The 15,356-nt window shown below is 50.6% G+C and overlaps 1 protein-coding gene across 1 annotated transcript in view; it reads left to right on the top strand.

Annotated features, from left to right (window-relative positions):
* TG (thyroglobulin) overlaps positions 1-15,356 on the top strand; it is a 254,365-nt gene that overhangs the window by 86,227 nt on the left and 152,782 nt on the right. The window contains exons 29-34 of the mRNA XM_047842433.1: positions 126-206; positions 5,113-5,250; positions 6,078-6,254; positions 7,864-7,975; positions 10,504-10,583; positions 11,270-11,413. Coding sequence (XP_047698389.1) covers positions 126-206; positions 5,113-5,250; positions 6,078-6,254; positions 7,864-7,975; positions 10,504-10,583; positions 11,270-11,413 — 732 coding nt within the window. The remainder of the gene's footprint in view (positions 1-125; positions 207-5,112; positions 5,251-6,077; positions 6,255-7,863; positions 7,976-10,503; positions 10,584-11,269; positions 11,414-15,356) is intronic.

Genomic DNA, 15,356 nt, shown 5'->3' on the forward strand with positions numbered 1-15,356 from the left:
GGATTTGTCCCAGATCCTGTCTTAGGCACCTGGCTGTGGACCGTGAGGATTTTCCACATTGCCACGTTGTCGATCCCTTTTTCCGCCCCAACATAAGGACAGCAATACTTTCTTTTTACTCCTAGATTCTGACATGGGGTCTCGGTCTGAGTCTATGGGATGCAGAAAAGACACGGAACCAGGGCCAACGTCTCCAACAGAACCAGGTACCGGCCCCGAAACCTTTTATATACTTGGTGTGTGGCTGGAGTCAAGATGGCGAGGCCAAGGGTCTCGTCAGTGGATGGACTTATTAGCATCGCTCTGTTACGTAGCCATGGACTGCCCTCTTAGCTTTTAACCCCAGTTATTCATTCCACAAATATGGACAGCCATTCAGAGGCGCCATTGGCACAGAAAGCAAAGTGAGATCATGGCCAAGTCAACAGTGCTACTGGAAAACAAAACAACCCTCATCCCAACACCGGCAAAAATCGATTAAAGGGCAAGTTTCATCTGACTGTGGTCAGTGAGTGTGAGCAAAATGTACCTATTCTGGAATTGTGCAGTGAGTGGGATTTCTAGAGAGTCTTTTGAGAACGGGTCATTTTGTGCAGCGGACGATAGAAATCCATACATCAGTAGGGACAGAATGTATGTGCGGTCTCAGACACTATCCCTGGCTGTTGCAATTGTTGTTTCTTAGGTGGGGCTAAAACTCAGGGTGGAAGCCAGAAGGAGGAAAGAGGGGAGGGGAAGGAGGAGGAGGAGGAGGAGGAAGAGAAAGGACGGGAAGGGAAGGGAGAGGAGAGGCAGGTTAGTCTATCGGCACAGGGGAGACAGCATGGCCCAACGAAGGGAACACCGCATTGCAAAGCAGATAGATTAGGGCTTGAGCCATTTTTTTTTTTTTTTTTGGCCACTTACTGCTAACTCCACGGCCATGGGTACTTTGCTCACCTGATAAGATCCTTGATTCATCACGTGGAGAACGTACCTTGCTTTCCGCTAATCCCATCATAGATGACATGGCGGTTAAAGCCCCTGGCATATCGCCTGGTGCTTAACAGATGCCATCAAATTCATAGCCTCTTCCTCTATCTACCCAGGGCTTTTGTCCAGATCCAATGAGATAATGTACAGAAACCACCAGCAATAGGGCTCATCCCATAGAAGTTGGGCAATTATGAGTTCATTCCGCATCCCTAAGAGTTGCAGGACCCAAGGGTGGAGCCCTGGTTTAAACTGCAGGTTCTCAGCCCCGGAGAGCAGGGTTCAAACCCCACCTCTGCCTCTATCTGCCTGTGCAACCCTCAGTCACCTTCCCTGAGCCTCGGTTTCCCCTTCAATAAATGAGAGAGGGAGCGGTACCCACAAGGCGGGGCAAGTGTGGGAATGGGAGCAAGTAACACTGAACTTGCAGTGGCACAGAGCAGGTGCTGAAGAATTAGTGGCTGTTGTTAGGTGGTGGCAGTGATATCGGTGATGATGATCCAGCACCAAGCCTGGCTCCTAGCCAGCCTTCCTCAAAGTTCTGTCCTCAGGCCTCTCTGTTCCTGTAACTGCACATCAGACAGCAGATCCCAGTTCAGGATGGAAACTAGGGTCAGAGGACATATTCCTGTCCGATGCTGTTAGCAGTGATGTCTTCTGAACCTTCAGAGGTTTTCCAGTGGAGGCTTTAATTTTGCCAGCAGGGTGGTGGGAGTGGGGGGCGGGGGCGGGCGCCTGTGCAGGAGGCCGTCCCTCCTTTGATCTCATCAAGCTCCCTCTCAAGCATTTGGCCGGCCTCGTGTCTTCTGCACCATGGCCTAGACCTTCACCTTTCTGATCTTTGCCCCAGCGTATTGGCAAACGCGTTCTGCCCTTCAGAGCCTCCCAAACACGAGGCTGGTGTTCAAGTTTATCTGCTGCCGGCCATTGTGTTCTGGCTGAAGCAAGGGTGAGTTCAAAACTCACCAGGGAGGGAGGCAGAAGAGAGCAAACCCCCTTCCTGAGCCTCCTGGTGGCGGGCCCTGCACTTGGTATTTTGTGTGTATCTCTTCTCGCAAAACTTAGGACAATTCTGCCGACCGGTATCGTTGTTCCCGCTTTATCAGAGCGATATGAGACTCCGATGCCTCGGTATCCCCTGTCAAAAGCCAGTCCAGCCCGAAGCAAGCAGCGGTGCCAGGTTTCAGACTGTTGCTCAGCTGCCTCCGAAGCCTGGGTTCTTCTAGATCACCGGCCACTCCTTGGCTCGGACGGTGTCGGCTCCGGGGCTGAGTCCTGGTGGCCCCCCGGCTAACTGAGCAGACGGGGTTTGGTTTGATTTGCAGAGCGAAATTTCTTATTTTCTTATTTTTTTAACTGAGCCAGTAATTTTAAATTGGGAGATTTTATATAAAAATTCAGATTTCAAGCTTCTGGGGAGAAAAACAGAGGAAAAAGCTCTGGCAATACAGGCTTCAAATTTCCGCCTGGCGACCGTCCCCCGAGCGGAGTTGAGCTGCCCCTGCCATCAGGGGCATGGCCCTCCCGTTTGCTGCAGTCCCCGCCCTGCGCTGGGTGCTCGTACTGGCCCCTGCCGGTCCTGGGCCGCTTGTGTTAGCCGATTCCCCCCCAGCCTTAGTGGTGCCGCGGGGATCCTCGGGGCAATGAACAGGTGAATGACTTTGGGGCAATTCTGGACGTTTTGTAAAATCCATCATTATACACTGTGTAAGACCACATCTCTAAAACTATCACATGGCTCCCACAGGAAGGACCCATCCCCCCCCCCCCCCCATCCCCACCTCCTGCCACCAGAAAGGGAGCTGGGCCCCTGCCCAAGACCTTGGAGGGATCCAGGCTGAATAGACCCAGCTCAGCTCGGTTTTCCCTTTCTGACTGATTACATTCCTGGGCTGAGGAAGATAACACCCCTGCAGGAGGGGCCCCTTTGATCTGCTCCTCTGCAGCCCTGCCAGTGCCATTTCCGTGGCTTGTTTACCTGGCCTGTGTCCCCAAGAATGGCCTCCCCGATTCAAAGCACAGGGAGCACTTGTCCCCTTTCTGCTCCAGTGTTACTTCAGTGAGTCTGAGTGTTTGGGACACACACAGGGAAACCAGCAAGAGCAACCTCCTGTCTGGCAAGGCCTGTACCGGCCTCCTTGCCTCCCAGGGGAGTGCGAACAAGAAGGCAACAAGGAATTCTTCCGAATAATGCCACGTAAACCAAGTACAAACTGAGTGGGCTACATATTCATTCTACCTCCCACCAGACATTTTTTGAGCACAAGTGCCGTGCCCTCGGACATTCGCAGGCTAGCGAGGATTGCCCCCGTGCCAGCCATGGCATGACAGCGTGGCAAAGGCTACAATGGGGACAGGTGTCGAGTGTGGTGGGGATGCGGGGGTAGGAGGATGCTAAGCAGCCTGAAGGGGTCAGAAAGTCTTCTCAGAGGAGCCTGGGAGGATCCCCCAGGCATTCCCAGCCTCTGTGCAAAGGCTCTGAGGGCAAAGTGATTGAAGGGACTTCAACTTTGTCCTCAGACCTCGTGTGTTCTTTTTTTTCTTTCTTCCTCTGCTGTCTTAACAAGTGATATCACGGGGCAGGCATGCAAACTGCCCATTGTACAGTGAGACGGCTTTGTTTTCTAAAAAATGTTTATTCATTTTTGAGAGAGAAACAGAGAGACAGAGTGTGAGCGAGGGAGGGGCAGAGAGAGAGGGAGACACAGGATCCAAAGCAGGCTCCAGGTTCTGAGCTGTCAGCCCAGAGCGCAATGGGAGGCTCGAACCCACAAACCGTGAGATCATGACCTGAGCTGAAGTCGGACGCTTAACTGACGGAGCCACCCAGGCACCCCAATTTTTAAGAGAGCTTTTTTTTTTTGCCCATTGTACAATAATATTAAGTTCAAGAACCCAGAAGGCTGGGGAGGCACAGAGAAGGGCGACATTGTCTCTGGGGTCTCTGCCAGGGCTAAACTTCTGGCCTTGGCAGATGTGAGTAAAGATGTGATCTCCGTTAGTGGTTTTTGTTGGTGAGAAAGTTCAGTCTTCATGAGCCTGCTCTATGGAGCATGGAAAGTGGGCCTCTGGAAGGATGCTCAAGTCCAAGGCAAATGGGGGTCCATGTGGATGTGATGCCAGATCCCTGGGCTAAGGGACATTGTAAATGGGCCCCACCTCATCCCCATGAACTGCTTCATGCCCCCAGGTAAGCGCCTATGCAAAGTCAGACCTCTCATGAAGGGAACATCAGGCCCCTCAGCACTGGGGAGCCTCTTTAGAGCACTACAACACATCAGGGCAGGAGGGAACAGCATTGGTCCTTGAAGCACAGGAGGACTAGGTAGGTGAGGAAGAGGGGTGAGCACAGTCAACAGTCCTGGGGCAGCAAGCGATGTGACTGTGCTCCTGGAGCATGAATTGAGGCAACTGCAGATAAAGCTTAAAATGCAAGTAGAGCCTGGACCAAGAAGAAGGCTGCACTTCTGTCCCATGGGCGGCAGGGCACCCAGAAAGATCCCGAGGCCAGCGATCATGGTGAGGATACGAGGAACGACTAAGGGTTAGCAAAGCTGCAGCTTGCGGTGTGGGGCCGGGCAGAGCTGTCTTCACAAATGTAGGCTGCCATCTGGGAGAGAGACAGCACTTCTGCGTGGCTTCAAAAGACAGGAGCATCAGTGGCTCAAAGTGACCAATTGGACTCCACGAGTCCCCAGTGGTGGAGTGGCCTGCTATGGTCAGCACGGACGCATCACACAGGGCTGCAGGGGCACCGGCCAGAAATACCATGGGGAAAAGTCCTGCCTTGGGTGCAAAGTTGAACCAGATGGCTCCCAAGGTGTCTTCCAAACTAAGATTCTAAGATTTTGCAACTCTATAATTTTAGGACTTTCTGAAAGCTTCCGACCCCTTCCTGCCTGGCTAGACTCCCAGCCCTATTGCCTCCAGACCTGTTCTGGCTTCACACAGACTGAAAAAAAATGTGTGTGTGTGTGTGTGTGTGTGTGTGTGTGTGTGTGTGTGAGAGAGAGAGAGAGAGAGACAGAGACAGAGACAGAGACACAGAGGGAGAGAGGAAGGGAGAGAGAGAAAGAGAGAGAGAGAGAGACTCACTGTGGAGATAAAGCAAAGGAAGTTGACCCTCTCCTTCTTTTTCAGATTTGACAACAGAACTTTTCTTCCCCGTGGACCTTAACCAGGTGGTTGTCAATGGAAGCCTATCCCTGCCCAACCAGCAGCACTGGCTTTTCAAACACCTGTTTTCCCCTCAGCAGGCAAACCTGTGGTGCCTGTCTCGTAAGTATCCTTAGAACACATCCTTCCTCTTCTGGACCCTCTGGTCAGGCAACACAGCCCTAGTTTAACGACTCTTGAGAAATAGATAGGATGAGACTCAATGGCGTAACTCAGGAATCACTTCAGTGTTAGTACCAGGGGTGATACAAAAGAAAGACAGGACATAACCCATCGATTCAAGAAGCTTATAGTAGAGATAATCTCTACTCTACTCCCAGAACCTATCATCCATCCATCCATCCACCCACCCATCCACCCATCCTTTACCCAATAGGCATGTGCTATGTTTAGCATGTGCTATGTTCTAAGCCTTGCATTTGACCTTGGGGATGAGAAAACAAAAGAAGATGAATAAACTATAATCCATCCTTGTGAAAAAACTGTATGATCTCACATATACCAGTGGGAGAGTCAGACATGGGCGTGGAACAGGGGAGATCATTCACAGAGTTCACAAAAGTTTTATAGTCCCATGGCCTCAGGTCTGAAGATCCCAACTGCCTCTGAGATGGTCCTGGGTAAAGATCCAGTGGAATTTTGCTCTCTCTTCCCCTGTATTTCTGAGTTCACAGCTCACTCTTCACCTTCTTAGATTCTGCTTTCATTCAGAGTCACATGGACTCCCTGTTTGGTGCACAATCCTCTCCCCAGCTAGCAGAACTCTAGTATTTTCTCTTGGGCCTTTCAGAATGGATATTCTCAACGGTCCTGGGCCTCTGTCCTCCAAGGAAGAATCTCTTCCCGGCATTTCTTCCCAGTAGATCCTGTAGAGGTTACTTTCCCTCAGGCCTCCCAAGGACTGAAACCCACTGCTCTCTTGCCTGCAGGCTGTATCCAGGAGCCCTCTTTCTGTCAGCTGGCGGAGATAACAGACAGTACACCCTTGTACTTCACCTGCACCCTCTACCCAGAGGCCCAAGTGTGTGACGATGTCATGGAGCCCAATCCCAAAGGCTGCAGACTATTCCTGCCCCACCAGCCAAAGACCCTGTTCCGGAAGAAAGGTGGGTGTTTCGTGGGATTTGCGCAAACGGCATTTCCAGTGGGCTACTGGCTCCTTGGTTTTAGAAATATCCACATTACCTGATTCTTCTTTTTGAAATTAAGGTTACTCACGCTCCTTGTAACAATGCGACACCATTTAGAAACGCATCAAGTTGACCATAGAGAATAATCCTGTTCTGCAATCGTACTCCTTAGAGAAAGCCACCATTAATGCACCTATCAGTTCAAATTCCATTCGGCTATCTGTTACGGAAAATCCCAACAGTGGCTTTCACAAGATAGAAGTTGATTTTTCTCTCTGAGGACATTAATGCCACTTTTTTTTTTTTTTTTATGGAGTGTTTTTCCCCTGCACAGTCTCCATTTCTTCTGGGATATTATCATGCTTTGTTTACTGTTCTATCTGTGCTGGAGTTCTTTCTCAGATATCTGGTGACCCTCGGTTTTACATTCAAATGTAAGAGAGGGGCCCAGAAACTGATTGGGAAGCTCAGAGTGTGTGGTGAGAGCTCGCTGCCCATGTCTGAAAACCGTGGCTAAGTTACTGATGCTAAACACAAAATTTAGCCATGCTCGTCCAGGCATCTGACACAATCCTACAGGTTTCCCTGTAGGATAATCTAGTTGGGCCACCCTTTGGGGGGATCCCTCAGGTCTTTATTTATGGGTCCTTCCCATGAAGGAATCTTGTAACACCTGGCCTGAGGCCATGAGCCTGACTGCTGTTGGTTTGGATGCCAAATAAGGTTGGAAGATGAGAGTCTCAATCGTCACCATGTAGGTGGATCTGAAAGAATCCCCTAGTTTCAGTGTGGGATTCCCACCACGAACGCCACCTGGTGCATCGAAGAGATCCTCTCTTTTTTGTTCTTTTCGGAGAATAAGCCTTCTATCTTCTGCAGTGGGGAGAAGGCACTTGTCTCCTGTGCAGACGCGGGGAAGCTGTCCGGAGACCTAACTGCTTCTTCTAGAGATTTCCGGACTATCCTGGTGTAGGCCACCTTCATCCCAGTGATGTCAATATTTAAACTTTTGGGGATCCCAGAAGGTGTATAAGGTTTCTTGTTCTTCCCACAGAAATGTTGAGGATTCAGCTTTCTTAGCTCCTCTGTGTGCTCTCTAGCTTCCAGAATTGTTGCTGTATCCCTTCTCCTATTCTTTGCAAGTTTTTTTTTAATGTTTATTTTTGAGAGAGAAAGAGAGACAGCAACAGAGCACAAGTCAGGGTGGGGGGGCAGAGAGAGAGAGGGAGACACAGAATCCGAAGCAGGCTCCAGGCTCCGAGGCATCAGCACAGAGCCCGACGTGGGGCTCGAACTTACGAACCGCGAGATCATGACCTGAGTGGAAGTCAGACGCTCAGCTGACTGAGCCACCCAGGCACCCCATCCTATTCTCTTTATTCTTGTGTGTGGGAGCCTTTACAAGAGTCCCCTCACTGTCATTTTAGTGAGATTTGTGATAAGAACAGAGAGTAAGCATGTGAGTTTAATATGCCATCTTTAATTGGAAACTCTCGATCTGTTGTATCTACCCTAATCTTCATATTTCATAGATACAACAAATCTCTCTCTAAATAATATATAATTTCTTTCTTCCCCTGTGTAGTTATACTGCGAGATAAAGTGAAGAACTTTTATACTCGCCTGCCGTTCCAAAAACTGACGGGGATTTCCATTAGAAACAAAGTGCCCATGTCTGAAAAATCCATTTCCAATGGGTAAGCTACTTCTGTCCTCTCAAATCTTTATTGTTAAGACTTTTCTGCTTCCATAAGAAGGTGACTTAATATCAACTAAAGGCACATACATAAGAAACTGTAAAACCCAACACAAACAGTGGAAAGGTAATGAGGAGGTGACCATATCTAAAAACCGTGGCTAAGTTACTGATACCAAACACAAAATTTAGCCATGCTCATCCAGGCATCTGACACAAAAGGGAGACACTGACCCGTGTCTTATCAATTAACAGATAGTATCAAGTGTTGTAATAAACTTGATCAGCAAAGTCTCACTATGCTGTGTGCAAAATCTGGAGGGAAGGTAGAACTTCTAACAAGCTCATAAGCTTATCAGGAGTTTTAATTTGTTCGATACATTATTTTTAAAAGTATGTTATTATATATTTAGGTAGTTAGCTGTTACTTAGTTGTTTTACTTGAAGGTGATGTTTCTCTCAGCCTAGTCTTTGATCCCACCCATCAGAATCACCAAGAGGATGTTTTGCAAACTACATTCCTGGGTCCTTTCCTGGACCTACTGAATCAGCATTTCCTGGGATGGGGCTCAAGAATCTGAATTTTAAGTGAAATTCTCCTCCTGGTGATTCTTTTCTACTTTAGAATTCGAGAGTCATTGGCCTATGAACTGTTGGTTTATGAAGTGTTGCTGATTTATGAAACTGTGTCATGTTGCTGGTGGTTGAGATCTGCTTTTGAAGGGGCGCCCGGGGGGCTCAGTCGGTGAAGCGTCCAACTTCAGCTCAGGTTGTGATCTCACGGTGTGTGAGTTCAAGCCCCTCATCGGGCTCTCTGCTATCAGCACAGAGCTCTCTGCTATCAGCACAGAGCTCTCTGCCCCTCCCTCCCACACTCTCTCAAAAATAAATGAACACTTAAAAAAATTTTTTTTAATGTTCATTTATTTTTGAGAGAGAGACAGAGCATGAGAGGGGGAGGGGCAGAGAGAGGAAGACACAGAATCCGAAGCGGGCTCTAGGCTCCGAGCTGTCAACACAGAGCCCGATGCGGGGCTCGAAGCCATGAACCTCGAGATCATGACCTGAGCCAAAGTTGGATGCTCAACCAACTGAGCCACCCATGCGCTCCTAAATGGACATTAAAAAAAAAAAAAAAAAAGATCTGCTTTTGAAAATGGACTTAAAAGGTTGATATGGGGTAGGCTGTCTTGAGATCTGGCAGGGCACTGCTTGCAATGCTGGGGCAGGGTCAGAGAGAGAGGGTTGGAACCAGAGATAGACGCCATACTGGTGCTGGGGATGGTTTGATGGGACAGCACATCATCCAGGCTGGAGCTCAGCACTGGGCTTCCATGAGAGGAAAACACAGTGGTGGGTGGGCAGTGGGCAGGACTCTGGGAGAGGGAGCCACGGGGCAGGTGGTCCACAGCCATCAGGGCAGAGTTGCCATCAGCATTGGAAAAATCGTCCAAGACACGGAGGCTTTGTGCACCACAATGCGAGTTGAGTTCAGGGGCTCCTGAGACAAAGAAGGAAAGTGGCAAGAATGAGGCAGTTTGCCCCCACCGAAAAGGAGCTGAGGGGTTGAGCGAGCTCTCGTGAGTCAAGGACGAGCGATCAGAACTGGGACAGGCAGTCAGGGTGAGGGGAGTTAGAGCTGAGCCCGGGAGCATTGGCTTGGAGCCACTACGTTTCTCCAGGACTGGTCCTAGAAGCTGAGGGAGGGGTCTAGCAGCCACACTGGGTTATCCGGCAAAGTAGGTCCCGAGATGGGGCCTGGATACGCTGACCCAGCAAACCAGAGTGTGATTAGCCAACATTACACGGCACATATGAGGGGAAGCTGGGTCAGGGGAAATGTGCCGGTCTTTGCCGACAGACATCTGGTTGGATCACTCCGACCGCAAGCCCATGGGGTCTCCCATTTCTGAAGATGCCTTCTCTACCCTGTCTCCCTTTCCCCAGAGCCCAAAGCCAAACTTTCTCACATTTGGGATGCTGGGTGAGCTTGGCTTAGAGACCGGCACATAACAGGCACAGAATAAATGCTTGATGAAAGAGTGAGCCAATGAATGAAAGATGCCAAGACTATGTTCCTGAGAAAAGAGTAGAATTTTGTTTTTATTTTAAAAAAATTTTTTTTAATTAAAAAAAATTTTTTTTTAATTTATTTTTGAGACAGAGGGAGGCAGAACACGAGCAGGGGAGGGGCAGAGAGAGAGAGAGGGAGACACACAATCCGAAGCAGGTTCCAGGATCTGGGCTGTCAGCCCAGAGCCCGACGCGGGGCTCGAACTCACGGACCGTGAGATCGTGACCTGAGCTGAAGTCGGACGCTCAACCGACTGAGCCACCCGGGCGCCCCTAGAATTTTGTTTTTAGAAGGACCCTCAAAGCTAGGAATCCAGTCATGCATACTGGCCACAGCACCCCCACTTTACGGAGTCACGAGGAAAGGAACTCCCGGAAGTAAGAATGACTGTAATTCGGTAGGTCCTGGGCCACTCACAAAACCCCTCTTGCCCACTCTTTCTCTCCTCTTGCCAGCTTCTTCGAATGTGAACGGCTGTGCGATGCGGACCCGTGCTGTACTGGCTTTGGCTTTCTAAACGTGTCCCAGCTAAAAGGTACGAGCGAGAGTGACTCCGCCTGCCTGAGCACAGCACTTGGCAGCCTGGAAAACATGCTCCCACATCTGCTCTTTTTGGGGTGGATGGGGAGGTGCCGTCCTTGTTCACCCATGGGAAGCGGGGGCCTGGGTGGGGGCGGTGGCTAATACATGGAACAGCTGGCCGGACGTGGCTCCTGGCCCACCGCCCGGGCACCTTGACACGGCGCTTTGCCTGGCTCACATGGCCTCCTTCTAGGCTCCCAGCTCATCTCTCAAGATGCGGCTCAGGCAGCTTGGTGGGATGAACTCTGCATCCATCCATATGACCTGAATTTAAAACCGGATTCAGTGCCTTGCTAGTGATGTGATCCAGGAAAACCCACTTAATCCCAGAGCGTCTCCGCATCGCTCACGTGCAAATGGAAATACAAATCCCCCTCACGGGACTGTGTGAGGGTCGAGTGACGGGATGCCAGCAGAGACCAGCCCTGGGTGCGTGGCGGGCGCCCCATCAGGATAAGCTCCCTCCATCCCTGCGCTCTGAGACAAGCTTGTTGCAGTGCCCGGGTTTTCACCGGTGGCTAAGATCGTGCCTGGAGTCCGGTAGAGCACCCCAGGTGCCTGCTGGAGGATGGGTTTGCAGGATTTCCCTCATCTTCCCTCATGATCGTCTTTCTGGTCTTGGTTACTCCTTTGCTCCAGGAGGAGAGGTGGCGTGCTTGACTCTGAACAGCCTGGGACTCCAGACGTGCAGTGAGGAAAATGCAGGAACCTGGCGCATTTTGGACTGTGGCTCCCCTGACACTGAGGTCCGCACCTATCCCTTTGGATGGTACCAGAAACCTGGTGAGTCACCCGCCCCTTCTGGCTGCGTGGCCGTCTTCGGTTGGCTGCCTGCCAACCATGTATTAGGATGATGTCCTTGGGCTGGGAAGTAGACCAGCCGGGATTCGTCGGGTCCAAGTGACAGAAATCGATCCTATAGAACTTCAGCAGGAAGGGAATTTATCTGTTGCTGATAGACTCAAAGCAAAGTTGCCTCACCTGGTCTCAGCGACTGGGATGTATTTAGCAGGAATGAATGGACAGTGTCTCCATCATTAGACTTTGGTTGTTGTAGTCAAGCTTTAAATTCAAGGGAGAGAGTTTGGCCCAGCTTGGGCTGTGTGCCCTCCCACTGCCAGCGGGAGGGTGGGGCAGCCCGAGTGATGTCCTCTCAAGACGGTATGCACAGTGGGAGAGAGGAGGGTCTTCAAAGTATGGTTAAGGGGCTGTTGCTGGGCAGGGGAAACCAATAGACGTGCACTCTGCCAAGTTCCCTTGTGTTTTTTTTGGAACTTGTCAATTAGGGTAATGGAACACACGGCAGTCTTGGGGAGGGAGAGGGGGACACTGGTGTGTATTTGACGATGCACATGGAGTTAGGATTTCAGGGTCAAGGCAGCGTTGCCCTAACGTGGGCGCTTCATACATATGTGCTGATTGTATCCCAGCCCGTTTGGGGAGCTCAATTTGAAATCGGCCAATGAACAAATGGATGGTCTGCGTGGGATGATGCCATCTACTCTATGTTTGTCTTTTGGAAAGTCTTCCCTTGCGTCTGTTTCTCTGTTGGTAGAACAGTGATTGAGACTCACTCTGGTCCCGTCAGCTCCTACCTTCCAGGTGTTTCTAGGTGCGGGTACAGTTGGGGAACAGTGGGGAGCTGCCTGGAGACTGGGCACGTTCACCCTGTGTCCCGGAAGCAAATCCAGAAGGATGTGCTGGGTACAAAAAGATTGAAAACCCCCTCTGAGTAGGTGTCCAATGGAGAGGCTGAGATGAGGTTCGTTATCTCCAATCATGGCTTCCTCCCTCGTGTCAGAGGCAATATAGGACTGATGCTGGCCCTGCCAGGGCACTTGTCCTGGAAATGGGACTCATGGAATGTGCAGTTTGGAGGAATCTTAGAGATCTATAACTTGGATCTCTACACCCTTCGCCCAACGCAACGCGTTGCCCCAAAGGAGGAAAGGAGGGGAAAACTGATATTACGTGTCTGCTGCGTGCCTGCACGTGCCGGGGCTTCTACGGGGGCATGGAATTTAATACCCATGAACAGGCATTCTCTCCTCCATTTCGAGATGAGGAGAGGGTGGCATAGGAAGTTGGAGCTACTAGACCCCAAACCACACAACTAGAGTCAGGCTGCAAGGCCAGAGCTGGTGACCCTAGATATCACTCTTCTCCGTTTCCACGTTGCTGGCAGGTCTTTCCCATCCCGTGAGTGATTGGATGTGACAATGTCCAGACCCTTTGACCGGTTTTCCCCTAACTCAATTAACTAATAAGCAATTTATTAACACATTGAAAAAACAATAATAAAACTAACTAATAAGCTAAGAGACCAAACCCGTCAGTGGTGTGGCCTCTTGCTCCAGAGCTGTATCCAACTTGAAGGGGCTGGGATGGGGCTCCGTGGTAGAATCTGGCCCCGGCCCTTGTCCCTGAGCCTACTAACCCCCGAGGCATTCCTTGGCTTTAAGGCAGATTTATGTGGAGTTAATGACTAGCAGGCTGAATGGAATCTTCCCCGCTGATGTCTACCTTGAGCATCTTGTGACTGATCCTTGATCTGAATTCACTGGGGGTCAGGGTCATGCTTTTAATTTTATTTTAACATCCCGTTTTATTTTAGGAAGAACATCAGGGTTGTATGATGACATAGCCTCGCTGGGTTTCTATTTAGAGAAGAATGTTCCATATAGGCTTTAACTCACAGGGACAGGGGAGAAGTGAATGCTTGCTTAGCACTACGGCCCCCGGGGAGACCCCAGGGCCAGCCCTGCGTATTTCGGGGGCTTCGAAATGGAACCCTTCGTCTTCAGAGCTTCCCCGCCCGTCTCTCCTCCCATCCCCCCTCCCATCTCCTCACCCCGCAGAAGACTGAAAAATGTCTTTCTCGAGAATCTTCATCTGGCTCAGGGAAGACTTGGGTAAAAAGAAGCTTAAGATATAAGTCATTTGTTCAGAAATATCATGGGAGTCGGACCAGGGCGTTACAACATCATGGCAGGAGGTGGCAGAGAGAAGAACCCAAGGTGCTCATTGTCCCAGTTCATTCCATCTGTTCTGTTTCTTTTCATCGGATGGCACAGACCCCTAGCTTTTTCCAATATATATTTTGTGGGGTCAGGCTGGGGACTCAGAGTTCTGTCCAGAAACTGCGGGCCAGGGAATTAAAAATACACAGCGGTGCTCTCTTTCAAAGGACACGGACTGAGCATTGGCCATGCCCAGGGCCTCTGGTGTTCCTAATCAGCCCGTATTCATCAGACTCTTTCCGTGTGCCTGGCTGGATAAAGCATTTATAAGCCTTATCTCATCTAATCTTCACAAATGCTGTTAGATAAGGAAAGGGAGGTTCAGAGAGGTTAAGTCACTTGCCCAAGGCCACACAGGAATCACATCTTATTCAGACCCAACCACATAACATAATGATTCAGTCAGTCAGAAAGACCTAGGTCTGAACTCTGACTCTGTCATATGCCCACCTGAACCATGAAGGGTGGAAAGGACCCTAATCTCCTCTCCATCAGTTTTGGCACACACAGCGTAAGTTTTTATGGAGGAATTCTTGGAAAGAATTTCCATAGTAGGCTTTGGCCCTTGCTTCAGATCCACGGCTTGGCCTTTTAGTCTGTTGACATCTATATTGAGTGTTGACCACAGGCCCCAGATTAGACTCCAGGCTGAGAGCCAGAGACGAGAGGCATAACCCAGGACCCGTGTCTGAAGAACCGCCCCTGAGGCAGGGGAAGGGAAGTGATACTCACCGAACTCCTGATACACGTTAAACACCGAGGAAACATGGGAGGTAAAAGGTCCTGCCTGCAGAGGGTTTAGCTGGGCTGAGGGGCCGGACACAAGAGAAATGGAACATTTCTTAAGTGCTTACTATATGTCAGAAACCACCTAAGAGTGCTTTTTCCCCCTGTATTAATTTGCTAACCCCTGTGAAATGGGCTGTGTTCCTATCCTCCTGCGAGGAGATAATTATTCTCTCTGCAAGCAGAGATGTAGCTGAGGTTCCTGTGGGGGCTGCATGACGGTGGGGTCAGGGGGCTTCTGGAGCACGAAAGGGGAAGAGAATTCTGTTCTACAAGGGATTATGCAAAAGTGTCTCCAGGGGTAAAGGAGAGTGGGCTGATGGGAGCAGTGACCACTGTGTGGGGACAGGCAGCAGGCTACGGAGGTGGGGTGGGCCAGGGTCCTGCCCTCACAGCCCTCAGAGTTTCAGAGACCCGCACACACAGGCAATGGGGCAGTCACAGCATAACGATGGTGCCAGGCTATTCACAGAACAAAGGCCAGGAGAGAGGCACAAACCTGTCTGGGAGCACCAACAGGGGGCCCCAGAGAGCCCACGGCAATGCACTATGGGACTCTGCGGTCCACAGTGAGCAGAAAGTTCCATGTGTCGGTGCAGAACAGAGGCTCAGGCTGAGAGAGTGTGAATGCAGAAGAGGCTGTTCACGGGCCTGCCCCAGCAGGAGGGCCCAGGGAGCACACCCGCTTCGCATCCCGGGTGGGAGTGGCCAGTGCTGCTCTGTGGTCGAGCAGTGCCCCAGAGCCCCGGCTTTTCTGGAAAGGGCGGGCCCCCGGGGCCCTCGTACCTTCCCTTTGCTCTTTAAAGAGAACGAAGGCTGCCCGTTCTCTCCGCAGCTGTGCATGGCTGGCAAGCGGGGCAGGGTCTCTGGTTTCTTGATAAAGTCAAATGTGGCTTCTAAAAAAAACAGTCGAAGCCACA

Source organism: Prionailurus viverrinus, chromosome F2 (genome assembly GCF_022837055.1).
Source record: "Prionailurus viverrinus isolate Anna chromosome F2, UM_Priviv_1.0, whole genome shotgun sequence".
NCBI lineage: Eukaryota > Metazoa > Chordata > Mammalia > Carnivora > Felidae > Prionailurus > Prionailurus viverrinus.